Genomic DNA, 27,589 nt, shown 5'->3' on the forward strand with positions numbered 1-27,589 from the left:
AACAGACAGAAGTTTGGATGATGGCTGTCATTTAGACAGTAAAAAAAAAAGAAACTTCTGAGCTATTTTCTATAATCCTTGTTTACAACAGTATTAAGTGAGATGTCTTAAAGCAGCTCCAAACAGAAACAAATCTTTACTTTGTTAAAAAAAATAATGTGACAAATGTACCATATAGCCAGGCTGTAGGTAGATGGGTAGGCCAGTTTGGTCCAGGTATCAGGAACATTGTCAAAGAACAAGGCTGTCTGCAGCTTCTCCATCTCAGAGGACATGGCCAGTTCACCCTTCAGAGATGTTAATGTGCTGCATTACTATGAACCACCACGGTGGAGGTGGAACATTTAGCCACATGAAGTATAGCTCTGACAATGTCAGAACGAGGTTTGAGCTCACCTTAAGGCCCAGGTCAAGCTCCTTGAGTGAGCGGCGAATCTCACAGGTGAGCATGTTCATGCGCTCACACTCTTGAAAGCAGACTAGGATGTATGGCGACCTTTCAGCAGTTTTGGACGTAATGTCAGACATGTTGTACTGCTCCGGCAGCTTTTCCAGAACTTCATCTAAAATACTTTTTACCTGCAGATGAGTGACAGAAAAAAATAACAAAAAGATGGAAAAACACTTTATTTAATATTTCAAATGGATCTTTTCAATATGTAGTTGAGCGTAAACATGTTACCTTCTCTTCCAGAGTCTGAGAAACGCCTTCCCCCATTACAGCATCAGGAGACTGCATCTCCAGCAGAATGTGGAAAAGCTTATCTGACGTCACTGTTAGGAACTCAATTTCTGCATTAGGGTGCAACCCATAATGCACTGGGCTTTCACGTGGCAGCATCTCATCTATGAAATTGTGGTACCCCTGAGATAAAACACAGTCAGTCCAAAGTCCCTATCAAGTTTATAAAGCCTGCCTATAGGTGTATCCTCTTCTTTTTTGACATTTTGCTAATGTCTGCTTTTTATTAAGACAACAAAAATTAGGGAATCGTGTCATTTACAAATGTACAATAAAGAAAAAGCTTTCTTTATTTGTTTTTGTAAAAGGCATTAATTTAAAAAGGAATTTACATCAAAACCAAATATTTTGCCAACCATATAATTCTCATTAGGAATCAGATATTGTTGGGACAGCAGTTTATTCCTTTTTAAATGTGAAAACCTATCATTCTTTTTCAATTTTGAAGTTTTACAATTTTTGGTAATGTTTAAATGCCAGGTCACTAAAATAATTTGGACCATCAGTTGATGAATATTGTTCCTATTGCATATGGCTTGAACTTACCTGGTAGTCTAGATTAGACGGGACGACAAATCCAGGTGCCAAAGAGAGCTTCCGGTCAAACTAAATATATAGATAAAGATTAAAAGTCAAGCAAATATAAAATAGGAAATTAGATTCAGATTTAACAAGTTATTCAAAATAAACAAACAACCACTTCTAATGAAAAGTCTATTTAAATATGGACATGCGTGTTTCGGGCTTCTGTGTTCAAAACTCTTGCGTTCACGAGTCCCTTCACGTTTTTTGCTTCTACGCACAAAATGCCCGGTTATTGAACTGAAAGGGACTCCGATTTGGTAGAGACGTATGGGTGGCATCCCCTTTACTTTAAGGAGGTGCCAACCGTTTATAAAGTGTTCAGTGGAGGAGAAACTAATAGCTGTGGTTTGTGCCTGGCCATAATTCTATGATACCATGTCTTTCAGATATAAGAACAGAGCTGTGAAAGAAAAAGCATCGCTTCGACATTTCTCTCCAAGACTCTTCCAACTGTACATGCGCTATTATTAGGTAGCGACAGTCCTATATTGCTGAAAGCATGTTCAAGAACTCGTGTTGAGCACATGCAACATTTAGACATAGTATGAACGTAGCATTAGACTGCACTTCTCTGTTTTTGTCTGTGAATACGGAAACAGACCTGGTTTGGATTCATGTACTCTTCCAGGTAGGTTCTGCAGAGGCGTCTATCCCAGTCATCCGTGATGTGTCCTCCATACATGATCTCCCCAAACAGATAGCGCAGGTCCTCCCATGGCACCTTCATGTTCACCATTTGAAGAATCCCCATTGAAATGACCCGCCACCTTGATCATCAACAAAACTCAACTCACCTGAGCGTTGGCTTCCAGGTAATTGTAGAGGACATTGACGGAAATGGTAAGGTCTCCAGTGTTGAAGGGATACTTTCTGTTCCAACCCTGAGGCCCAAACTTCCTCCTCTCAGCCACACAGGCGTGAAAGTAACACAGGGAGAAGAGGATGGTCTTGAACTCCTGCTCCCTGCTGCACTGGTCCAGGATTTCCTGCAAACAGTTCAGTAATAAATAAAGAAATGAACTGCAAAAAATGTGAAAAAAGAAAACGCAGGAAAACTTACTTGGTCAAAGTTATCCAAAGCAGCATGCAAATTGGCATGCATGCCTGTAGGAGGTTCATTGGTGATTTTGATGGCATTTTCCAGAATTCCCTAAACAAAAGGAAGGGTAATGAAGAGATTCACATCTGTAATTGAAGTTTTACCTAGTGGTATAGTTATAAAAAGATCTTTTTGGACATTAGATGCTAAAAAAATAGAATAAATACATTTTCTGACATAATGCATCTCTACCTGTGGTATAATGTGACCTTGTGGAGAAGATGCTGGCTCAGCACTCATGAATACTCTGTAGTCAGGATGACTGTCCTCGCAGCAGCGCTCCAGCAGCTTCTCAAGTGCACCCAGCCAGCGAGCAACCAGGTGAATGTTCTGCAAGAAATCAAATCATTCCTATCAACAATGCGGTGATGTAGCAATAACATTAAAAAAAAAATCAAAGTCAGACCTGTAATATAACCCAGTGACCCTCTTTAGCAGCTTTCTTCATTGCAACCTCTGCCACAGTTTCCTGCCCCTGACCCAGAGACACGTTGTGAAGCTTCCCAAGGTCTATTGTGAAACCCAACTTCCTTCCTGGGAATGTATCAAATGTTTTATATATTTACATAATTTTTACTTTTTAAAATGTGAACATTTTTCAGTTTTAAGTTTAACACAAGAACACATTTATGTTATCTTCTTTGTGAATTTTACCCAGTGACTCCACGTCCTTCAGTGGATCGACTCCAGGTGAGAGGATGAAAAACACCGGAGAGGCCGGACCGCTTTCTTTGAAGGATTTTGCAAAGTCGGTCTTTCGGCCCTCTGTGTACTTCACTCCAAGCTTCTCTTCCACAAAGTTTCTACAATATGCGATAAAAAAAGAAGAAAGTGCTTTTTCCTCAATAGCAGAAATGACAGAATATATGTTGTATGTGCAGAGTTCAAAAACAACTTTCATTAAATGTAGTTTTCTGAAAGCAAAAGTAAAGGACTGAGAAAAGCCTCTGATTACCTGAGTGCATATGTCATGCGGTCTGGTCTCAGAGCTCTTATCATGATCAGTTTCTGCAGGGAACTCTTCCCCTTCCACTCCTGTGGAAACCTTTCCTTCTCTGGACACTCAGACTCGATCAGTTTCTTCCAGCGCTTTGGCGAGCCTTCGATGTCCTGATCCAGACCACGGAACTCATCAGTGAAACTCATCACCTGGGCAGAAAGGGGAGCCAGTGACCTAGGGAGTCATTTGCTCAGCAGAGACACCTTGGTGTGTGTTCTCATGAACCTTGATGGCGCTCCATGCTGAGTTAGAGAGGAAGTCAAGTGGGCTGATGTAGCTGTGATCAATGTTGAAGCGTAGCAGGAAGTCAAGCTCTCGCACATCTATTTCCTTGTTCATCAAGAGCAACTGAAAGACAAGTATCAAGTTTGGAGGAAGAGTACAGTCTTTCTCCAGTGACACACACACACACACACACACACCCACACACACACACACACACACCTGGAAGGTTAGCTGTGCTGCAAAGGTGAGCTTGTCTCTCTCAAACAGTCCTCTGCTGATGTAGTTAAAAGTGGAAAACGTAACACTGTCTATGAGGATGTTTACTCTGCCCTTTACGTCCTCACAGGGTTCTGCCTGCTCCACCGCTTTGTGGAAAACAACGTTGAAGGCCTGAAAGCAAGAGCAAAAGCAACCTGGTGTAATTCGGTCTTTTTCTGCCAGGTTTTTTGTTTTGTTTGCAATTGTGCAGAAAAGTAGAGATAGCTTCCAGGCTTCAGTCAGCTTCTGTATCCTCCCTCTTTACCTTGAGGCTGAACTGGTACATGGGGTTGATCTTGTTGAGATCGTTCATGATGAAGTACAGCAGGGAAGCTCTCACAGCGACAGGACGGTAGTGTTCTCTTGCTTCATTAATCTTGACCTCATTTACCTTTGACTCTAGAACCTACGAATTAGGAACCAAAGTAAAATTATACAAAGGGAATGACATCTAACTGCTAAAACTAAATCAAATTTAAATTGAAAAAAGAAAAGCCCTTTACCTTCATCTCTATTTCGGCTGCAGTGTGCTTCGTAGTCTCTAGTTTCTCAACCAGCATGTTGTCACCGAGGAAGTTGCTCTCTGCCGCAGAAAGCCGGGTGAGCAGCTCGTCCTCTAAGAGCTTCAGATCGATCTTGAACATGTTCTGCTGTTTAGTCAATTCGCTCTGTAAAGAAAATACCCAAAATATTGACCTTACAAAAAATACAAAATGTATTAGGTAAAAAAAAAAAGTGTTAGCCCTGAAATTGGTAGGGGTTGTACTTGAATCCAAAGTTGAGTTTTTACAAAGATGAGTCCCCCCACTCTCTGATGACATTAAGGATTTAACCAGATATCTAAAAATCAGAATGAGGAGGAGGACCAGACAACGACTCACCTTTAACAGCTCAAGGTCTGGCCTCTCCTGATTCACTACTTGGGCCAGTAGCTGGTCCTCCAACCCATCTCTAGTCACAGTAAAGTTAATGAGGGTGGTCTGGGCTTGAATCTCTGGCTTGTAGTGTGGGTTGGCCAACTTGGTGTGAAGAATAAGCCTGAATTCTGGGTTGAAGAAACACTCTTTGTCCCCAACCTTTATACAGCTGGGGTAAAAGAACTTGATGAAGAGAACAAGAATAAGCAGGTAATCATCCTTCACCTTGCACATAGCTGTGCTATACCTGCCCTTCTTGATGGTGTGCCGCCCTAGCAGAGGGTCAATGACTGGATCGATTGTCTCCTCCAGGTTCTCGATGAGAACAGGGTCACCTGCCACCACGGCCTGTTCAATGACGTCTACATACCTAAAGCAAAACATCCAGGACGAAGGGTATTTTTAAGTAAAAGAGCATCAGTTTGCAGCAGATTTTATTTAAAAAAAAAGTTTAGACACTTGTATCACAGTTTTTCAGGTATACTGAAGGTCCCGGCTCTCACCCTTTTTGTCCTAGACTGACAACCTTAAGGCGGTTACCATAGCGATTCTTGATCCACTTGATGCCTTGAAGTTGGGGGTCAATGAGGAGAGGCCAGCGCTCACCTGCAACAGTACACTGCTCAGATCTGCTTTTGTTACAAAACCAACATTGATCTCTGTTTTCTATGGGAGACCATCCAAACTCACAGTTAATGAGAATGGTAGCGTTCTGAGTGGACATTTTGTCTCCTGGCAATCCTTCGTTGTTCCACTGTGCCACTGTGGCACCATCGGTCAGAATCGACACTGGATCCACATCTCCTGTCATAGGAATGGGGACCTATAGAAAGTATATTATTGTGCGTTAAATGTGGTTTTGTGAAAGCAAAAGGCTAGGACTGAGAAAAGTGTCTGATCACACAAAAACCCAAAGTAACCTTCTGGTTGCGTAGGAACGGCATCCACATGTTGTCCAGGAGCTCAATCCTGTACTTCTTAGAAAAAGAGCCGGCATAAGAGATGAAAGCTGCAGTGAGGAGGAGATCACCACAGAGAGTTTCTTCTTGTTCATGGTACTGGGCCACTGAGTGGGCCCAGCGCACATTCTCACTCTGAAACACACAAACACACACTGTTGACTTGGGTTTATTTCCTGTGAAACTTGAAAAAATATAAATGGAATAACTTTGAGTAAAGAATAATACCTAAAAATATCAAAACTTAAAAGATTAAATAAAACTGAAGTCTGTCTTTTTTCATTTTATTGTTTACCTCCAGTCCCTTCACCAGACGATTGGCCAGTTCTATTGTCTTGTTGGTGCGATTGACTTCATCCTGAAAGCAAAGCTTCTCCTCTGTGGCTTTCTCAAAGGCTGTTGTCAAAGTTTCCAGATTACCATCCAGCTCCTAAAAAGGAGAACATCCTATTTCAGCAACCACTACTTAGAATGGAACCAATATCTGGACCTTCACATCTTTCAATAAATGATGTTCCAATGGCCAACAGTTAAGCAAAGCAATCAAACACCAAATTCACTTACACATTGTGTTAAGCATCAAATGTGTTTTTTTTATAAAGAGGAACTGTCCGAATAAAACAAGAAAGAACAGGAAATCACTAGAGGAGTTGTCGTGGTGATTCGGATTACGATTATTTTTGCACATGCAAAAGTTTACCGTCTGTTTACTGTCTTTTCTGATTCCAGAAAACTATAATTTTTCAGCAATTGTATGATTGTTGTAGTAATTCTGAAAACGTTTTTCCACTTTCTTTACTGTTTTCAATGATAAATGACCTTATTTATAACAGGATTGTATGACAAGCATCACTGCATACAGAAAAAAGCAAGAAAAAATTGCTGCATAATGTTGAAAAAATTAGCTTTAGCCAATCTCTATGTAACAACTATTTAATCTGCACAACAGCAAATCTAGTCTGCTTTTGTGCAAAGCTTAAAACACCAGTATCACAATAGACTTACAGCTAGTTTTTTCCTAATAACCCCGAGCTTTTCTGCAGCTTCAGCCAAGTCTGCATTTGCCTGAGCCAGACACATCCGCTTCATCTCCACTTCACGGAGTTCCTGGACGCACAGTTATGTTCAATGCACCATTTGACTTACATTATTAGGTACAGACAGAAACACATACATTTAACAAATTTGTAATATGAAAGTCTGTAAAAATGCCATTAAAGATGAACTTACAAAAATCTATCCAGGGGGGCAAAAGTGTTTGCAGCAAAAAAGGCAAGTTTGTATTCAAAATCAGGAACAATTATGTATTTTTAGTTGACATGAAATGTTTGTGAAAGCTGGGATTTATGAAGTTACCTCGTGGAAGTTTATGATGTTGATCACCCAGGCACAGAGGCCGGCAGCAGCTGAGGACTTTTGTCGCACAAACTCAGGGTTGAATTCCGGGTCACTGAGGTATTCATCTTTCACACACTTGACTGTAGCCTTGGGAATGTTTTCTTTATCAAAGTTCACTAGAGCCTGCAGGAAGTCATCCACCTGGAAAGGCAATATGTGCATGTTAGCTTTCCTGCAAAGCCCTTACATGAATTGTTCTACCGCTGTTCAATATACAAATTTCGGCCAATTTTAGTTTAGTAGTTGTGGTGAATTTTTTTGGTTCCTAAGATTTTCTATTGACTGTAAACCTGAGTTTTTCTAAGAACATGTAGAAAGGAAAGGGTCAATTAAGTTGATTTGAGAAAATTTTGTGTCTGCAAACCCTCTAAAATACGTATCTTGAGAAAGTTATAAAGATCCTTGCAAAGTAAAGGCTCTTCAGATTTTTATCTGCAGGTACCTTAGTGTTGATGATGATGCAAACTCTTATGGTAGATGGTGAAAAAAATGTGAAAATCATGAAGACAGATTTAGGTGATATAAAATTGCCTTTTTCTATGGAGATAAATTGTTCCAACAAGCTGTGACTTGGCTAGATTATTTTGACCAATGAAAACACAACTAAGTGCATTGTAATACAATTTCACAAAAACTTTAACAAAAATTGTCCTATGAAAACAAAATGTCTTTAATTTCCAATGTAGATCGATGTTGCACCATTATCTCTGTGCAAACATCATTCTCAGAGGTTTTGCTGAGCTGTGAGCTCAAAGGTATGCAAATAATAGTGAATACAACTCTGCATAACTCAGGAAAAAAAGGAAAAAGCAAACAAACATAATACATATGAACATTATGCAAAAACCTTCTTAAGCTGCCACTATGTCAATGGTATTTCAAGTAGAGTAATGTACATATATTTTTTTCAAATAAACCAACCAAACAAAAAAACAAACAAAAAAAACTGTGATGTGCTGCATTTATTGGCTAAACATGTGTTGGCATTTTTGAACTGGTTTTCTTTTTTTTCAAAATGTTTAGTGACTGTGTCCTTGGCCACTCAGCAGGATCATTTCATCAAAAATAATACTGAACAGACAAATACAATACTGTCCTAATTTAATAAAATACATTTTACAATCGCATAAAGGTTTTGTTGGTGGTTTAAGTGATTTATTTTAAAGATGTGTGGTCTGAGGCGTGACAAACAAAAACTGTCTCAGTGAATGCCTTTTCACCTTGCTCATAACCACTTTGGAGGCTTTCCAGCTGCGATCCTTTGGGATCCGGCCTTGGGGAGACAGCAACACCAGAACAGCGGCTGAGACGTTCGCCACGATTATTGGAGGATTAGGAAATGTCCGTAGCTCTGTCAAATTGAGCTGGAATTTAAAGACAAGCAACTGCATAAACACAACTATGTCTTTTGCTGTTTTTTGCTGGTTAAAATAAACCTTTTCATTGTAAAAGGAAACTGAATTTCTTTTCTAGAGGTGTTTAAAAGTGCTTTACCCTGTTTAGCGTGTTAAGGGCAGCATTAGCTGCCTGCAGGGCTGGTTCGGCCTTGGCTAAGTCCGCCTCAGTGTCCTGCTGCTGTTTGGTGACACTAGCTTGAATTGCTGCTACCTGAATGATAAAAAGGCACAAACATAAAGAGTAACATTGCTTTATCACTAGCTTTTCTTTTTTGTATGCCATATCTTTATTTATAATACTCTTTAGAGGTCCACTCTCGGAGCGCGCCCTCACCTTTTGCTCCTCAGCATCAGCCACAGCCCTCTCTTGGTTGACCTTGTCTGTCTGCTGTCCTATTTTAGCAATGAGTGCTTCAATATCATGGTTCCTCTGGTACAGCTCCACCTCCTGCACTGCTAACTTGGCTTTGAGATCCTCAACCTACATTAAAAAAGTTCTGTATAGGTGAGAAAGTATACAGAAATACCTGCAAGGACAAACTTTGAGATGGATCTGGGCTTGGGATAGGCAACTCCAGGCCTACCCTGCTCTGGCATGTTCTAATTGGCTGAACACACCTGAACCAGGTGATCAGTCATGAGTAGGGCTTGGATATCTAAAACTCATGCAGTCACATTGGCCCTTGAGGCGTGAGGTTGCCCGTCCCTGAATTCTGGGCCCTTCTGACCTGTGATGCAGTATTGAGCAACTTCTGCAGGCCGTTTTCCAGTCTGTCCATCTTCTGGGTGAGCTCAGTGCGTTTCTGCCTCAGCAGGTTGTCATATAGCTTCATAAACTCCAGGAAGCTCTTTGGGGTGGTGTAGTTGAAGTGTTTTTCATTCTGCTGATACTTGACGCTCACCTTTGTTAAGTCAGTAAAACAAGTCAAAGGTTGCAGGACTGAAATCAAAACTATTGATCTGCAAAAACTCACCTCGTTGACGCTGGTGTGGGCATAAGAGATGAACTCGCTAATAGACGCCCTCACTGTGGGCTACACCATAGTGACAAACAAAGATGAACTTAAGATTAATTAATACAAGTAAGGTTGTTCATATTTAGAAATATTTTAATAACATTTGTGAGCAGTGTAGTTGTTTCACAGGTAAAGGGGCTCTTTGTTACCTCTAGTCCAGGGATCTTTTCTATAAAGGTAGAGCTGACAGACTGAAGAGCAAGCTGAGGCCAGGGGTGAAACCAATCTATGGCAGTGCAGTTAACCAGAGCAGGAAACTTGCGTGCACGCGTGCGCAAAGTAAATCCCACTGGTGAAAAACACAAAACTACCTAATAAAGACATGAGAAAAACAAACTGAGATTAACCACATATGAAGGGAAACTCGTCTTATTACAAGCAGAAAAGATAAATAGTGTTAAAAAATGTTTAAAGACATGAAACTGTGCTGGCATCGTTTCTGACCTTGAGCTGTCTTCTTATTCTCTCAATGAAAAAGCTCCAGCAGTTTTCTCTGCTATCAGGCAGTCCTAATCCTCTAAGTTCCATCCGGATTGAAGTCACTATCATATCAGCTTCCTCTTCACTAAATAAGTCAGGAATGTCCCCTGAAAAAAAAAAAAAGTCAAAAAAAAAAGGGATTTTCCCCCCATGTTTTTAAACCACTCTTAATTTTGCAAGTAGTTTTACTTTTAGACATTGATAAAACATTGATAAAACAGACTAATAATACAGTGGCGCAACAACCTAGACCTACTACGTATTTTAAAATAGAAAAAAAAACAAAAAAACTCTTCCGAACCTGAAGCCAACATGTCATTGATGAGCACCAAGAAACGCTCATCTGGAATCTGTGCATCTGTGTGGAGAAAAACTGTCCCAATGTTCTTCACTCCAACCTTTATGTATAAAGCTGCTATGTCACTCTGCAAAACAAGCCAACACATCAATGACAATCAGGAAGAAAAAGTCATACTGACTCATATTCAAGTCTTGGATACAATACGAGGCATATGACTATTTGAATTTATGTTCACCTTGAGGTCATTGATGCCGTATCCTTTACGCAGCGTGATCTGAAAGACCTCCAGCGAGCTGAGAAAGGCAGCCAGTCGGCATAGACTCTGTTTCCCACTCCCCCCGACCCCCACCAAGAGGGCATTTCCATAAGGGGCTTCCAAGATGCGACTGATTCGACACCTGATCAAAAAAGACCATTTTACTGTCTGAGGCATATTCTTTAACTTACATTATTAGACAAAAAAATAATCTGTTCGCCACTACCTAGCTGAAAGGATATATGTTTGTGATGTATTGCTGCGATGAAGCCCTCAATTGAGCTTCATTTGGTGTTTCTTACACATGCTGGATGGCTTCTTCAAACAGTACCAGGTCCATGACTGCATGCAGCTCGTTATAGTGCTCCAGGGCATCAGTAAGTGTCTTCTGGAGCTTTTCCCAGTCGGAGATCTAAGAGGATGGTCACATGAAACAATCAACTTTTGGTCTTGTGATAATGGCAACCTTTGTTTGAAGGAAAGCTATGAAAACAAAAGTACACAAATTACCCCCCCAAAAAAAGACATTAACAATTGAAATATATGCAGTAACAAATTGACATGTGTGAGTCTGATCTGTAAGTCGCATTAAACTTTAAAATTATACTAGGCAGATGCTAGTCATCATCTGATCATGTGAACTTATTTCACCTGATGATAGCGCAGTTCACCCACTCCCTGGGAGAAGTGACAGTAAACCAAAGGTTGGTGTAAAAAGATGGAGTCATCTATTCCCTGATGAAATAGAAACACAAATAAGAAAAATCTTGAATCTTAATCTGGTTGTTAAGTTGAGAGAAAAACAACAATTAATGTGGTCATTTTAAAAGCTATGGAAGGTGGGAATTTTCCTTCTGTCATACCTCAAAGTATCTTTTACCAGTGTCCAGAAGAATTTTGTTGAAGAGTTCCACATCGTTTTCTTCCATGAGTTTGTCTGAGTAGACCCTGGAGCTCTCATGGAGCCACAAATGGACCAAGTCAAGAGGGTAACGAACGCTTTCTGGTAGAGCAAAGAGGATGCCCTATCATTGGGAAACAGAACCATCAGGTCAGTTTGACATTTCACTTGATTCTCATACCTTGAAATAACAGAGTAATTATCTTTAGCTTAGATCACAATAGGATTTTTTGACTAATTTTTCTTATTATTAAAAAATAATGAGATTTAATTATTAAGATAATAAGTAAACTGGTAAGATAAAAATAACAAACTCTCATTAGGCACTGTGCTTAAAGACCCACTCTAATGAAAATCCTGTTTTTTTTTATCTGCATGTGGAATTCTTCTTATGACAGAGGACATATATAAACAAAATTTAGCTTAAAATTTCTGCATTCAAACTCGCTGTGAATCAGGAGCAGGTGAAAAAATTCTTTTGGAAGAAGCTCGTAGCTGTGACCTAGAAACTACAATGAGAGCTCTATGCATCCACTGTAGACAAAAGGATCCATGTATGTCTTCATTTTCCTCATATGAGCTGGCATCTAGCTCAAACCGTAAGTCTGGATAGCTCCAATATTGCTTGCCATTTATTTTTGCACTGTATAACTCGTGTTGGGGTTTTGAGGGGCCATAAACAAAGCGTGAGCGTGTAAACAAAGGGAGGATGGGAAGTATGGACGGGCTTGTACTGTGCCATGATTCTTGCCGAATGTCTTTCAAACTCCTGCCACTCTGCAGAAAATGTGTCTTAGTAAATGAAACAGGCTTTTTTATTTTGGCTAAAAATAGCAAAATCACAATAAAACGTCCACTGGGAATATAATGGATCAAAAGATGATTGGAGTGGGGCTTTATGTGAAATGTCACTCAAAAAAAAGGATGGTGAAGCCAGCCGCCTGCCTCATAGTCGTCACTCAATGTTTAACCCTTTGCACATATAAAGGTAAACTTTACAGTTTTAGAGGACGCAAAAGTCCAGTGACAAATTACTGTTTTATTGACCTTGATGCAGTTTTTCAACCAGAAATCAAGGTTTTTATTTTGATCTAATCATAAAAAAACTCTTATTAAAAAAAAAGAGGAATTAAATAACTGAAAAAAAACTTTTGTGCTAGAAACAAGGACACTAATTTATAAAAATATTTTTACTTCCGTATATCAGCACACAAAATACAAATATTTTACCTGAAATATGTTGGACAGGTCTCGCAGGTTGAAAATATAGTGGAAGCGAATGGCTGTAGGGAGGAAGTTCTGGCTGATCTTTTGGTGCAAACAGATTGCTGCCTGGATAAGAGGATTAAATGATGATAAAAAAAGTTTTGATTAGAAATTACTTTGTTTTTCCTTTAAAGCATGTGCTGCTCTCTAAGCCTACCTGTACAAGAGCGTCAACTGAACGAGAGACACCGTAGCTGAAACCTCCCTGAAGGAAGTGAGCTGATAAGATGCTGGAGAAGATGGTGGCCAAGGCATCGGCATTTGGGAAATGAACTGCAAACACTGAGAAATGCCTCTGCAAAAGGGAAAACAAATATGTAGAGTTCTTGTGGTGACCCTTCACCTAACAGAACATCTGAATGTACCTGCAGTCTGGGGTTGATGGAGAAGCTTCCAGCAGTTGGGTTCATGCAGGTGATATACTGGCAGTTGTGTATTTCCTTAAGTGCCAACTTTTGTCTGTCATACCTTAAACATGGCAAAAGGTTCACAGATAGTTCTTGGCTGTTTATCACAAATACAGAATCTTGGTATCTTTCCAGACTTACCAGTGGCTATAATCAAGGTGCTGGCGGATTAGTGTGTGCGGCTGCACTGTACCGTAACGGTCCACCTCAGGCATATTGAGGTCGTCTATGAAATAGATGAGTCTTTTGCCAATAGGAGGAGCGAATGTGCGACCAGCTTTCTTCTCTAAAGGTTTCTCCAGCACACCTACATGTGGTGGTACAAAAAAAATAAAAAATCCAAAACAAAACTGCAGCGTTTCCAAAAAACGGCCTAATGTACAACATTAAGATAGTTTTGTAATTATGAACATTATTTTAATCTTTTTTAATTCTTACGTTGAAGCATAGCTGATGTGGTGTAGTAGTTAAAGGGCACTTTTGCCACCATGTAGTCGTCCTTCAACTTGGAAACTGTATCCGACACCACTATGGTTTTGCCCACTCCAGCGTTTCCCACTAACATGATGGGTTTGCCTTTTTGAATCAACAGGTCAATGAAGTGGGTGAGACAGATGGTTTCGGGTGTGTGAACCAGCAGCGTCTAAAAAACGTGGTACAACCCAATAAGCACATGTCTCCCATAACCGGAACTGAAACCAGCAGTGAATAGGTCATTTCTGTTTGGTTTATAGGATGCTCTGCCTTCATAGCTACACACCTGTAGTGGGACATCAGGCTCCAACTCAAATGGCATCAACTTTTCTCTCCAGGGTGTCAGTTTTTTAGTCTTGGAGTCAATAAAATAGTCAAAGACGGTACCCTGGGAAGGAAACTTCACTGCTCTCATTTCTTTGGACCACCAGCGGCTAAATTCTGCGCGATGGTCATTTAGCTGCAAACAGTGTTAGGTAAAACATAATCAATTTGTAGTTCGGAACTGTGCAAAAAATTGGTAATTTGCACCAGCATTTTAAACAATACACACATGATCCTGGAAGAGAGCTCCTCCAAAGGCCCAGACACAGGCAAAGACAAAGTAAAGTTCATAAAGTTCTCGTGGAGAGTCAGCAGGAGTGTTGTCCTCTGTCAACAGGCAGTCCAACAGAGAGCAAAGCATCTGGCAGAGAAAAATGCATCAAGCAATCCTTCAGCAAAGTTCAACAAGGTGGTGTATATGCAATTATTAAGTATATGTAATTCCATACCTGAACCATGCTGGTTTCTGGGATGGGAGTGATGGTTTTCAGGTTGCAGCGGACCTGCTCCAAGCAGTGAGGCACATACTTTTCAAATAAAATGGGGAGATTCGCTCTCTCTGATTGGGCCTGCCGGGTGTCCATCCAACTTGTCACAAGACTGAAAACATAGCAGCAATTGTAGCCAAAATCCAGAGGTGATAAACACTTAACATCCGTGAGTCTTACGAGCTCCAGCCAATGTCTTGTGGGTTAACATAGAGAATTCCTGCCCTGGACACTGTAGCTGGAGTTGCGGCTCTCAGATGTGAGATTTCAAAGAGCAAACGCATGGAGGGAGACAAACTGATTCTTTCATTACTGGCGAGTGTCAGGACCTGCACGGAGAAGCAAAACCGTATGGTTGCTAACAAAGCTAAGGATGGGTAAAAACAGTGTCGAAATATTGCTTAAAAAGTAAAAGCACTACTGTAACAACTGTAAACAAACCAAATCATGTGCAATATTTATATATGGCACATAAATATATACAAAAAACGTGTAATATATGCTATAGTATTTATTATATATACTATATTTTATGTAGTTCTTTTCAAGTTTTTTATTCTATATATACATTTCTTTTATTTTATATTGTCTCCACAGCTGTTGTCACAATCTTCTTGTGACAATAAAAGGATTTCTGATTTGCTATGAGCTGGAGAGGATTTGGAATAGAAATGCTGTACTGTTTTCAACTCTTACTTTATTGTCATCCATAACTGTATTTAGAGACTCAATCCACATGGGGTCAATATCCCCATCCAGAACAATCCATTTGGGACCATCGTGGCCCATGGAGGTCAGCTCTCTCATGGTCGAGGAGAACAGACCTAAAAGGAGAACAAGTTATAACATCTAACCATAAATGAGCAAAGAAAGACTTAATGCAGCATTAAAAAAGTATACTGGAATCAAGAAAAGTTCTAATGGTTATCTACTAACTTTCAACTAGAAGAAGTTCCCGAATTGACCCAACTACTTACTTACAACTACTGTCTTGAAGACAGCTGATATTTACCAAAATGTATGTAGTTAACACACACACCCTTGATCCCACATTTCATGCTCTTCTAACTTCTTAATTTCACAAGCTCTTACCATCTTTCCATTCTCTGGTGGCAGGATGCAGGTACCCAAACAACTCATCTGTGGTCACAGCTTTGGGGTTAATGTCAGTCCACACTGGCTTTAACTTCATGGTTGCATAAGTCCTGTGTAGCGTCTTTAAAATCTAAAAAAAATGAACAAAGCTTGTTTTAATGTCACAAACATTATCTTGATGATATTATCAGCAGTAATAAGCCATACAGAACAAAAAGGTTGGTTGTCTGCAAATTCATTGATTGGCATGATTTTGAATTTTTGCCAAAATAAAAAAAAAACGTTTGTTTTCTTGGATACAGTTTCTCCGGAGCAGCAGTAGGTAATAAGAAAAATGACTGAGTTGTGGGCGGGACCATTTGCGGGAAGTAAACCAACCGCATTTCCCATCATCCATCTGTTTACACTCTCTTTTGCTAGTTTACAGCCCCTCCCACCCCCAAGCTAATATTAGAGGTACAACAAAAATGGTACCCTATATTGGAGCTATCCAGCTGTATGGTTTTGAGCCAGATGCCAGCTCAGAGGAGGAAAACTAAGACGTACATGGATGCATTTGTTTTCAAGTGCACCCATCAGAATTGAGGGTGGCAGGGCGTTTGTGTCTTGCCGTTGTAGGTTCTTAGTCACATTTACAAGCTTTTTCCAATTTTATCGTCTGCTCCTTATTCTCAGCATTTTGAAAAAGCAATACGCAGAAATATTTAACTTAAGTTTCTTTATATATGTTTTCAATCATGAGTAAAATGCCAGAGGAACATTTTAAGAACACAAAAAACACAATTTTCATTGCAGTGGGTATTTTAAGAAATTCGTTTTTTAGTATGTAAATGATGTCAAATCTCTCATTCCAACACATACTCGTACCACACAGCAACATACACACATGTATTTCCCAGGATAAAATACCAGTTGTAAAGCTATGGTTTGTTTTCTCTACAGTGATAGAGGACATCTTTGTAAACTGAACTCAACATAAAGCTGAATTTGCAACAAAGCTGTATCCTAAATAAGGGACATTTCACTTATCAAGCAACCTAATGGAAAAAAATTGAGCAATAAATGTACACTGTGGGGTAAAGGGATATTATTTTACACTCATTTAAAATCAGTAATCTAATGTGACTCATAAACCAGAGGTAAAACCAACCTCTGGAAGCATGCAATCAGAGTTGCAGGTCATAAGTAAAACAGTTTCATTCTAAACTGCACAAAAAAACTTAAAAATGATAAACATTTTTGAGTTGCAGATTTATTTCTTATAAAATTACCTGACTCTTTCCAGTGCCAGGTCCGCCAACTACAAACACAGAATGTCTCACAGCCAGCAGCTCCTCTAACTGGGTAACCTGTAAGCACACAAATATAAACATCAAAATATTCAATCTTTTTATGCTATGAGGCCGAGCAGCTAAGCAGTTAACTTGTAGAACCGATTCATTTAAGCAATTCATTTACATTGAAATGCAGAGAGAATAAGGAACCTTGAGTATGAAGTTTTCCTCAGGCTGGAGGCGCAGCTCTTTGACTGACTCACGGACAGCATTTTCTAGAAGCAGGTTTCTTTTCCTAGGCACTTCCAGCTGAGGAAACAAGTCACTGATCAGGCCAAGGAATATGGGCACATCATTGGTCACAATCTTTGGAAGGTTGAAGTCCCTCAATGCCCGCATCAGAATCTAGGAATATGGAAACAGCATCAAATGTTTAAATTCATAAAAATGTCAATATGATTGGAAACATTTTGTGTAACGAACCGACTAATGCACACCTGTTCTTCAGGTCTGCCACGCTCTTCTCGCTTCAGGGATCCAGCAACAACCAGGACTGATTTAATGGCACGTAAACCCCAATCATAATGATCCTGAAACAAAATATTCAAACCTCAAACTATATTTATTTATATAGCGCCTTTCATTCTGGTTGAAAACGCAAAGCGCTTTACATAAAGCAAATAAAATAGTTATACAAAAAAATTAAAATGATTTAAAACAGAAAGCACAGGACAGTCACACACAGTTGGCACCCCTCTCTCACCAGAGTCCTCCCTCCACCCACCCAGTTCCCCCAAATATAACCCTTTTATCCAAAATGAACAAAACCATAAGAACTGCTTCTTTAAGAAACAGTCTGGCTCTGTACTGGCTCTTACCACAGGGGTCTGGGTAATGAGAACAATGTACTAATACTGGCACATTCAAACTATACGGTTCACAGAAATAGTGCACCTGTTTGGACAGCAGCTCTTTACACAGAGTGTAGAGGCTGATGAACTTCCGTGCCAGCAGACGAGCATCAATGAACCCTTCAGCCACCAACATAATTTCACAAATCAGCATAAAGTCTGGGATCACCATTGCACAGGGCCTGACGTAGAAAAATGAGATAACAATAATGAGGAATTATTGATTCTTGTTGTGAGAAACCTGCTTTGAAATATCCAACCTGAACAGTGCCTTGAGGTTCTCCGGGAGTTCAGCTCTACCAGCGTAACCTGGATTCAAAGTGATGAAGATTCCCACTGTCGGCTTCAGTTCAATTTCTTCTCCAAGAAACTGAAATCTTTTTGTGCCAGAACAGAAACATTAAAAGCTGCTTTGAAACAAATTTATATTATTAAAAATACAAGTAGATACTTGACAAAAAGTGCATCTTTAACCTCTGTTTTTTATTCCTTACGGCATCTTGTATTGTCTTAACCTGCACCGCTACCACAGAAAGGACGTCTACTGAGATCCTGTTGAATTCATCGAAGCAGCCCCACACTCCTGTCTGAACCAACCCTTTGTAAATGTTCCCTATAGACTGAGGGAACAGACAAATAAAGGAATTGACCAATGGGAATAAAAATAAAAAGGAAATAAAAAGTGTAAAAATAGAGAGTGAATGAGAATCCCACCTTGTAGTCCATTTGTTCGGAGCAGTTGAATACATATACCATGATGCCTAGAGAACGTCCAAGGTCTTTAGTTGTTTCAGTTTTCCCGGTGCCGGCTGGGCCTGATGGAGCCCCACTCATAGTCAGGTGGAGGGACTGAGTCAGGGTTATGTAGCACCTTGATATATCAGACAAAAGAGTAACTTTGATTGCTGCTTTAACTGACTTGTATACAGAGCTTTCGTTTTAATGATAATATCCCATCGAGTCCTTGTTCTAAAAACGTTTAATTGAATTTTTGTTTTATTGTCACACAAGTCCCATCTGTTACTTTAAAAAAAAAAACTAGTAGGGCAACAATAGATAGTCATATTTTCCTTCTGAGAAACAAAATAACAGCCAAAACATAGAAAAGAGAAGGAGTTTAAAACTTGATGGTGATGTCCTATATGATAAAAGCACGAACATAAATCATTTATTCCAAGTTAGCCTGTGTGGGTATAAGATATACTTTTGAGATTAAATTAAAGTATGAGATGATATACCATCATCATGTACTTGTTAGAAGCTGACTCCGTTTGAGAAGCCTTGTTTGTTATATTTTTGCCAAAAGGAGTTCAACATTTCCAAAAGGACCACTCTTTAAAATATGCTTTGTTATTAAAAAGTTTCCTTATTTATAAAGCCATCTTACAGAGAAGTTGTGGGATCAATTCCCATTGACTCCATTGTGAGAAAGGTCCACTTAAAACTGAGTTTCTACTTAAGAAGCAAGTTATGTTTTTCTTTTCATGTAAAAGAAAGAGGTTTTACTGCAACATTTCTTCCCGCGCTGGATTATGGAGTTGTTGTTTTTTTTTGACTGAGTTTTCCCCCTCTTTGTGTTTCATCGTTACTCATCACTGTAAACTGTATTTGTGAGTAGGTTGGCCTGCTTTAGCAGTTTGTGGGATCACACACTGGCCCAAACTCATATACAAGGGCCTCTTCTGACTGCTCTCCCCATTTTTGAATGTGACTCTTCAGTGGAGATCTGATGGACCCTATGCCTCCGTGCCCAGGACGTCTACCTGCTGTCAGTCCCGAGTGTCCAGACAGAAAAGAAAAGATGGCTTTTCAGTATAAAGCAATCAAACTCCTAAATCTCAAATCCAGGACTTAGTTTGACGCCTATGTGAAAGTTCTAGAAATGCAATCATTAATCTGTAGCTGTAATATTTTAATGTTTTTAAACTTGTCAAGAGAGAGAGAACTGGTGTGACGCGAGAGTTGGCTGATAGAGCAGAGCAAAAGGCACTGGGATGGTTTGGACATGTTGAAAGAATGGGAAGGGAGCGATTGGTGAAAAGGGTATATGAATCTGATGTGAGTGGAGTGAGAATGAGAGGAAGACCGCGAATGGGATGGACAGAGGGTGTAAGAAGAGCGTTGAATGCAAGAGGGATGACTGTGGTGCAGGGGAGAGAGGCTGCTCAGGATAGGGATGGGTGGAGAGAGCTTGTGTATGGATGAATGGATGGGTGTGGTAGAGGTCTGGTCTTGGGATGAAGCGGCAAGGGGAAACCAGCCTTGGCTGAGGCCCTGCTGTGGAGGTGCCCACACTGGAGTGTGCAGCTGACCCTGGTGCAGTGTGGTGTGGCTTAGACCAGGCCTCAGACCAGTCACACGCACATACACACACACGCACTCACACACTGAAGGAGGAGGGTTTGGGGAAGAGACAGAGGGAGCTAAAATTGTGTGCCTTGTCTAGGCTACCCCACCTTGGTGGGACACAGCCTTGGTAAATAAAAAAATAAAAATAAAAAAACTTGTCAAGGGTGTGTGTAACTTTTTTGCCTTTTGGCCAGGAGTCCCTTGGAAAACAGAGTTATCGATCTCAATAGGATTTTCCTGATTAAATAATGGAAAATAATTTAATGCTTAGGTCTCCCTGCCTTCCTGGTTTGCACTTTGCATCAGATCTTCAAAATCCTCAAACTGTTTCTGACTGTGCATTGAATGACAATGAGTTTTTCTTATACATGTGTTTCAAATGTGTTCTTGGAGCAAATAGTAGCACCTGTACCTGTCAGTGAGTGGGGTTATGACCAGTCGGTTAGTGTTCCCCAGGTATTCATAGCTGAACTGGAACTGAGCGTCACAAATGTTGACATAACAGTGTTTGGTTTCTTCATCCCAACGATGGCGTAACTGGGACAGCCATGCAAACGCCTGTCCATTTGTCACCTAAGAGAGGTGTACAACACACCCAACAATAGAGTCCAAACATTTTTTGAGAACTCGGGTTAAAAGTAGTTCTAATGTTGAACAACCTTTTGTGTGATCAGACTGGCGACAACATCCCGGGCGTGGACATCGATGGTGCAGATTGTCATAATTTTCTGCCTGTCTCCAGGAGTTAAATCCCCCACCAGCATGTGGATTAGAGAGTTCAGCTGTGTGATCTAAAAAAAAAAAAGTGGAAAACTAAATGCATGAACTTGCATTATTACCAAATCTCCTGACAAGATCCTGCTGTCTATCTTCACCTGCTTTTTATTGTAGTCTTTGAGAGCTGAGTCGAATCCTTCCTCCATTCTTGCAAAAGCGATGCCCACATCTGTGGCCCACCACACCTGACTACCTGTTAGCCCCACCTGTTGATGGGGTACAACAGATCATGTAGGTGGTTTCAAATGACTTTTTTTTGCCACGATTGTCATCATCAAACCTGTGCAGGGTAGTCAAAGAGCCACTGATCCCGCGGTTTGTCTTCATATGCAGCCACAGCTTCCTGTATCTCCTTTTGAACTGTACTGCGCATTGTGCTCTCTAAGGCACTCAGCCAACACTCTGCCTGAAAAGAACCAAATAGCTCGAGTCAAACTAAACCAGATTACTTTTTAAACACGTTTTTTTTTAAAGCTTTGTGCCAACAAACTCACAAAGCAATGCAAAAAGAGTTTTCTGTCACAAGTATATGGTCAGATGCTACATGGCAAGAAATCGAGTCTTATTTTGCAATACCTGTCCCTCACAAACACACGGCTCAGAGAAAGAAACATATTCTCTTTCACGGCTGTACATCCCTATGGCAACTGCTGCTCCATCCTCCTCAGGTCCTCTGCTCTCCTCAGAGTCCTTGAAGCGAAGATCTGCTATATTGTCAAACAGCTTCAACAAATGTCTGGTCACCTGGAAACAGCAGCCCACCAAAAAAAAACCCACCACAAACACCCGTGTAAACACAAATATTTGAATATTCAGTGTTCAGCAATTTTGCTATCATCAGATCAAGTCTGATAATGTTTTGCTTTCGTGTTTAAAAAAAAGTAAACATTGGAATAATATTTTCAGTTTTATCATGTGGACATTTTGGACAACAACTGAAAGTTTCACCTGTCTTGGTTGTGCTCCTTTGGAGATGATCTCCAGCAGGTCTGAAGAGGATACAAAATAAAATCTGGGGAAGGTGAGCCTCTTGATTTCCAGATACTCAGAGAGGGCCTTCTCACACAACAACAGCCTCTGCTGTAAGGTTTCCAGGCTTTCCTGGAAGCCAGGTTGGTTTGTAACTTCTACCACGTTACTGTTCTTCACCACCTCAGTCATCAAAGTCTGAACAGGAGGAGCACAAATAAAAAATAAAAATTCAAAGACTTCTGCTGTGATTTTACGATTTACATGTCCATAAAAACAGAATGCTGTTGGCCGGTACCTGGAAGTCAGAGTGTATTCCTTGAAATTGTTCAGCGTCGTGCGCCAGCTGGGAGCGGATGTCATGGCTGTTGGTGAAGATACTGTTAAGGTGGGCCCAGTTCCTCTGGACAGACATCCAGGACGCAATGACCAAATCAGCCAGCATCAGCTTCCGCTGCCATCCACTGACTTCTGCCTGGAAAAATTCCACGTACTTGCTCATCAGGATGTTCTGCAGCTGCAGCTACAAAGAAAACAGGAGAATAAGATGAACCAGCAGCCACTCAAATGACTCAAGAACAGTTTTTGCTTCATAGTTACCTTATGAATATAATAAAGAATTTGTCATACAACCACATTTTGCATGCAGGAACTTGCTATAAAACAGTATTTTTAGCACCTGATTATCCTCCAGGGTCTCAATTAGAGTCTCGTCTGGTTTTAGCAGTGGTATTCCAGTGCTGCTGTGATTCTCATATGAAAGCGACATCACACTCCAGGTTTGGGTTATCTCTGCCAAAACCTTTAAAAGTAAAGTCCTTATTTAAAATTGTAAATTAGAAAAAAATATTTAACAAAACTAAACAACAACCGCTTGTGTTGTGGTTTGCAAATTTGTTGAGAATTAAATAAATAAAAGTCTTTTTAACTAAAATAGCTGAAGGGGCTGGTATATTTTTTGACAATGACGTTACTTTATTGTAACATCTGGGAAATGCATTTGATTCTGATTCACCTCTTCTAAAACAAGAGTTCACTGAGAGAGGTTATTCAGGTAATTGTTCATTTTTTATTTTTCTCTACAATAAAAAGTTATGGGTATTAAATGCAGTGGATTTTTACCTTTTCAATAGCCATTTCTTTCACAGCTTTGTCGACTATGTTTTTGACCTCATCCTCCACGTGGTGAAGCTGTAACTCCAGTAGGTCGCCCAGGGTGGTGTTGTCTCCCATGACAAACCTCACCTGTGGATCCGATCACATTTCAAATCAACATAAGTGAGCTACCAACAATTGGGAGGAGTGTGTCTAAACTGCAGAGTAAAGACAACGTTGCACCTTTGTTTTAGTCATAAGTTGTTGCCAGTGTCTCTCCCTAATGGCTGGGTTTTGAAGCTCGTTGACGGCTCTCAGAGAAGTTAACAGGTTTTTTACAGTTGACTCCAGGCCCGTATAAACATCCCAAGCCCGAGCTTCTTTATCCAGCAACTTCATTTCCTTCAGTATACAACAGAAACAGACTCAAAATTAAAATCACAAAGGAGACAGTGCATACATTTGTCCTGAGAGGCCTCTTACTTTGGCAAACCGTCGAAGCTCCATGTCCATCTGCTCAACATTGATCTCCTTCCATGGAGTCTTGGTCCAGTCCTCGATGCTTGTCTGGAATTGAAGTCATCATTTTTGTTACTTGGAGTCCTCAGAAAAGAAATGACATCGTAAGATAAATTCACCTTACGCACTTAATTTAAGACACCTCCCCTTAAAAACATGTGAGTTAACATAGAATAGAATAAATTTAGTCAGACATGTTATGATACTTTTACTTCTTTTGTTGTCAAACTTTGGGTTTTTGCACTGTTGCCCCTTGTATGCAAAGACAGAGTTTAATGCCTTTGTGGTAGAACCTTGTGGGCAGATCAGGATGTACCTTCACGAAGATGATCATGTCCCAGACATTTTTTACAAGTATGATGTCAGAGCGACACTGCCGCAGCTGCTTGTACTCAGGGAAGCTGACCTCAAACAGATCAGCTGTGTTCTGCAGCTTCTTCATCTCCATCTCCATCAGTAGTATCGACTGATTGCACTGCAAATGGAAATGTTGGACTTTTTGTTAAAACTGGAATCATTGCAAACATGAGGAATCTTTTGAGGTCACATAAATGTTTACCTTATCTATCCGTTCATATGGTTCCTCAACACTAAGCTTAAATATTGATTCAGAGCGGAATTTTTCTCTGAACTCATGCTGCTTGACCTAGAAATAGAAAAACATGGCAGAATTATGATGCACGCTCAACTGTCTGTCAATCTTTGAAGCTACATCCAAACTGCAGGCTCAGAGAAGTTCATGTATAATGTAGGATAGAAAGAGAGGGGGTTTAAATTTCAGATATCAAGCTCTTTGTTAGATGCTGAAAAACGGATACCCAACCCGCCAGCACTTAGAATCACCTCAAAGTGGATGCACATCCTGCGGATAACTGAAACCTCATTGGACTGCAGTGGCGCCACTTCATGTTTGACGGTGAAGGCGATTTTTTTCAGGTTTATCCATTTTTCCGGCAGTTCCTGTGTTTAAAAGAAAAGTTGTGCTGTCAAAGCTGCACTTGTCTGTGGCAAAATTGTATTTTTTGCCCAGTGTGACACACTTCTAGCTGTGTGTAAACATTATCTGGAAGTTGCTGTCCATAAGTTTTGAGGAGCTCAGCAGTGGATTTGAGTGGTTTGAAGTGTCGATCACTGCTAATCTTTCTGTCTCGAATGGCCCTGAGATGGCCCATAATCTTCACAAGTCCTGCATAATCTGCATCCGAAACATTTGTAGAAAGACCCTCTGCTGTGACATCGATGAAACTGGAAAACTCTGCGACGCTGCAGGAAAACAAATGAAGATTGTATCACAAGCAAGCATGAAGGTGTTGTGTTTGTGTACATAATGGTAACAGTCTTTTTCAAATTTAGTTTAAATTTCTAGTTATATTTTTGCAAAAGACAAGGTAGATAGTCTTAATTTTTTTGGTGACTTGTCTGACCCATAAACTACGAAAAAGATGAATGGCAGATCTAGACACTGAGCTCTTTGTACCTGAGCTATTTTAAAATGGACATTAAAAAAATACTAAACTAATAAGGCCATATTAGAGCTGAGAAACTGATTCATTTTCAATTCAATTCCATTTTATTTATATAGCCCAAATTCACAACAACAGTCATCTTGATGGGCTTCGTATAGCTAATTGAAAAAGTTAAATAAAAAGGATCATAAACATAGAAATCAATAGGAATAAGAGTACAGGAGCTAAACTGGACACCCCTGCCCTTAGACCCTATCATTGCTCAAAAGGCAATGTTAAATTGAAAATCAAACAAAACCAACATTTACTTACTACAGGAGTCATTTAAATATAATGTTCTCATCTTAAAAAAGGTATAACAATCTTTTTTATTACATTTTGTAAGTTTCCATCAGACCGACTGATTAACTTGAGTAACCAGCCACCTAGTTGTCCCTTATCTGCACCCAAATCCAATTACTTTGGTGTCAACAAGCTTCAGTCTGGAAGTTGAAGGCTTGTCCTTTGGTCTAACCTTTTGTTAACATGGTTGAGAAGGTGCTCTTTGAACATCCAGCTCCACTTCTTGATGTCATTCATCAAATTGTGCTTAAAGGGTTGGATGTCCAACTGTAGCCAGCCGCAAAACACCCTCTTGTCTTCCATCTTGCTCACTCGAGTGTACAGAGACTCAAACTGATTGATCTGGGTGGAGAAGTGACAATGAGAGACATAGTTTGATCTCTACATATTAGTTTAAGTTAATTAATTGGAGTTGTGAACCTACTTGCTCCTTAAAGTTGTCTAGTGTGGGAGGATTCTTTTTCAGTTCAAAGTCAGCGTACAGCTCTGCTTCCTCTGTACTTAAAACATGGCCATATAGAAGAAATTGCCTCATAAACTCTGACCTGAAAAACATATAACAAAAATCAAATTAAAATGTTGATCAAACAACTCTAACAGTGACTTTTATCTGACCTGTCATCAGTCCAAAGAAAGCGATAGCTTGAAAAGGAAGCTTGGAACTCCTTGACCTAAAAACATAACTGAATCAATTGGAATTATGAATCTGTAGAAAAACAAAAAAAATTAAAAAATCTGGAGGTAAATTAACAGAAAAACATGAACCTTAGCTACTGCTTCTTGTGCCCGTGAGCGGACAATGCGACACATCTCGGACAGATCCTCCATTTCATCTATGTCCCTCTGCAAAAGAGTTTGTGAGCAGACTTTGAAAAAAAAAAACCTGTACAGTATATCATGTTGTATGACATCATGCCCACTCAGTCCCACACCTGGTAGTTTTCCAGGCTTTTGTGATCTGCCACTCTTGGAATGAGTGATGCCATGTTTGTGATGTTGGTGACCATTTTATCCACAACCTCATAGAAGTTCCCGCTGTGGCTCAAGTCCAGCGAAGGACTAAAGGTCATCTCATTGTTCTTGAGTTTCAGTTGGAGCTCAAACAGTGGTTCTGTGCACTCGGCTGCATCTGTGTTGTTTATGAGGTACAGCAGGGAGCAGCGCACCGCACTGGAGAAGCCGCCAATGATCATCAGGTCCACATATTCTGTGTAGGCCTGCCACTCACTGCTTTGTAGATCCCTCACACTGAGCAGAGACTGATTCTCCTGAACCACAACTGGAGTTAAAAACACAAAATTGACTGACTGACATCAGAAACCAGATAGGCCTACATACCTGGAGCAGTTTATGTATCTGCTGCCCTGAACTCCTGATGAGAGCATGCTGCTTGGAAACACTCTCATCAATTTCAGAGAAGACGAACAGAGGAGAATCAGGGCTTTTTCTGGTGAGAAAGGCCCGGTTACTGAATTGGCCCATAAGGGCTTGGATGGCTTCCACATTAGCCTTACTCTTATAGATACGACTAGAGAAGCTCTGGAAACAGAAAACGAGACAAACCAACAAAAAACGATACAATAAAATGTCAAGGCTCACACAAATATGCAGGACAACATTCTGTAGAACTTCTTTAAAGACCCACTCCAATCAAAATCATGTTTTTTTTTCATGATGGGCGACATATATAAAGAAAATTAAGAATAAAATTGCATTTACAAGTATTTCTTTATTTAAATCATTGGGAATCAGGAGCAGACCAAAAAAGACCATCGGAAAAAGTCCAGGAAGTGATGTAGACATGGTCCCTGCTCTGCTCCATTCTGATGCATTCACTTGTAGACGTAGATCCAACTACGTCCTTGTTTTCCTCATCTGAGCTGGCATCTGGCTAAAAACTATACGGCTGGATAGCTCCAATGTTGCTCGCCATTTTGTTGCACCAGTAATGTTAGTTTGGGGGTGTTAAGGGCTGTAAGCTAGTGGGAGAGAGTGTAAACAAAGGGATAATGGAAAATGAGCGCAGGATTTCTCCGTGCCAACATTCCTGGCCACCACTCAGAGGCAAACTACTGCTGCCATGTCCTGCAAAAGACACTAAAACGGCAGAACCATAAGGGAACTCTTTGAAAATAGATAAAAAGATGATTTGAGTGGAACTTTAAAGCCATTTGTCTGTCATGTGATGAACATCTTTATCACCTTGACTAGTTCACATGTGCTCTTAATGTAGTCCCAAAGGTCATCTTGAGCCCAGGTCAATTCCCGAAGGGCTGGACTAAGCTGTTGTGTTATCCCA

General features: G+C 40.2%; 1 protein-coding gene across 1 annotated transcript in view; it reads right to left on the reverse strand.

The window, feature by feature from the left end:
• The window catches only part of dnah9l (dynein, axonemal, heavy polypeptide 9 like), a 37,792-nt gene that overhangs the window by 880 nt on the left and 9,323 nt on the right, over window positions 1–27,589 (reverse strand). The window contains 74 exon segments of the mRNA XM_078934807.1: window positions 172–287; window positions 397–579; window positions 683–865; window positions 1,289–1,348; window positions 1,929–2,048; window positions 2,122–2,313; window positions 2,388–2,477; window positions 2,619–2,756; window positions 2,833–2,960; window positions 3,081–3,229; window positions 3,382–3,575; window positions 3,652–3,774; window positions 3,871–4,041; window positions 4,175–4,315; window positions 4,413–4,577; window positions 4,791–4,995; window positions 5,074–5,196; window positions 5,330–5,432; window positions 5,517–5,649; window positions 5,747–5,920; window positions 6,081–6,215; window positions 6,791–6,892; window positions 7,142–7,324; window positions 8,404–8,547; window positions 8,678–8,791; window positions 8,915–9,061; window positions 9,309–9,482; window positions 9,555–9,614; window positions 9,746–9,907; window positions 10,041–10,183; window positions 10,378–10,501; window positions 10,613–10,775; window positions 10,936–11,045; window positions 11,285–11,368; window positions 11,497–11,658; window positions 12,765–12,866; window positions 12,958–13,095; window positions 13,166–13,268; window positions 13,349–13,514; window positions 13,646–13,850; window positions 13,968–14,141; window positions 14,235–14,366; window positions 14,455–14,605; window positions 14,674–14,822; window positions 15,190–15,317; window positions 15,459–15,479; window positions 15,580–15,718; window positions 16,860–16,937; window positions 17,073–17,267; window positions 17,360–17,452; window positions 17,817–17,955; window positions 18,034–18,150; window positions 18,248–18,393; window positions 18,488–18,644; window positions 20,535–20,695; window positions 20,782–20,913; window positions 20,998–21,105; window positions 21,180–21,305; window positions 21,476–21,643; window positions 21,848–22,066; window positions 22,167–22,391; window positions 22,548–22,670; window positions 22,991–23,113; window positions 23,207–23,365; window positions 23,447–23,530; window positions 23,799–23,957; window positions 24,042–24,128; window positions 24,326–24,442; window positions 24,523–24,745; window positions 25,463–25,632; window positions 25,715–25,843; window positions 26,056–26,133; window positions 26,223–26,558; window positions 26,629–26,829. Coding sequence (XP_078790933.1) covers window positions 172–287; window positions 397–579; window positions 683–865; window positions 1,289–1,348; window positions 1,929–2,048; window positions 2,122–2,313; window positions 2,388–2,477; window positions 2,619–2,756; window positions 2,833–2,960; window positions 3,081–3,229; window positions 3,382–3,575; window positions 3,652–3,774; window positions 3,871–4,041; window positions 4,175–4,315; window positions 4,413–4,577; window positions 4,791–4,995; window positions 5,074–5,196; window positions 5,330–5,432; window positions 5,517–5,649; window positions 5,747–5,920; window positions 6,081–6,215; window positions 6,791–6,892; window positions 7,142–7,324; window positions 8,404–8,547; window positions 8,678–8,791; window positions 8,915–9,061; window positions 9,309–9,482; window positions 9,555–9,614; window positions 9,746–9,907; window positions 10,041–10,183; window positions 10,378–10,501; window positions 10,613–10,775; window positions 10,936–11,045; window positions 11,285–11,368; window positions 11,497–11,658; window positions 12,765–12,866; window positions 12,958–13,095; window positions 13,166–13,268; window positions 13,349–13,514; window positions 13,646–13,850; window positions 13,968–14,141; window positions 14,235–14,366; window positions 14,455–14,605; window positions 14,674–14,822; window positions 15,190–15,317; window positions 15,459–15,479; window positions 15,580–15,718; window positions 16,860–16,937; window positions 17,073–17,267; window positions 17,360–17,452; window positions 17,817–17,955; window positions 18,034–18,150; window positions 18,248–18,393; window positions 18,488–18,644; window positions 20,535–20,695; window positions 20,782–20,913; window positions 20,998–21,105; window positions 21,180–21,305; window positions 21,476–21,643; window positions 21,848–22,066; window positions 22,167–22,391; window positions 22,548–22,670; window positions 22,991–23,113; window positions 23,207–23,365; window positions 23,447–23,530; window positions 23,799–23,957; window positions 24,042–24,128; window positions 24,326–24,442; window positions 24,523–24,745; window positions 25,463–25,632; window positions 25,715–25,843; window positions 26,056–26,133; window positions 26,223–26,558; window positions 26,629–26,829 — 10,559 coding nt within the window.

The sequence above is a fragment of the Oryzias latipes genome, chromosome 17 (genome assembly GCF_053564925.1).
Source record: "Oryzias latipes strain Hd-rR chromosome 17, Olatipes_Hd-rR_3.1".
In the NCBI taxonomy this organism is placed as follows: domain Eukaryota; kingdom Metazoa; phylum Chordata; class Actinopteri; order Beloniformes; family Adrianichthyidae; genus Oryzias; species Oryzias latipes.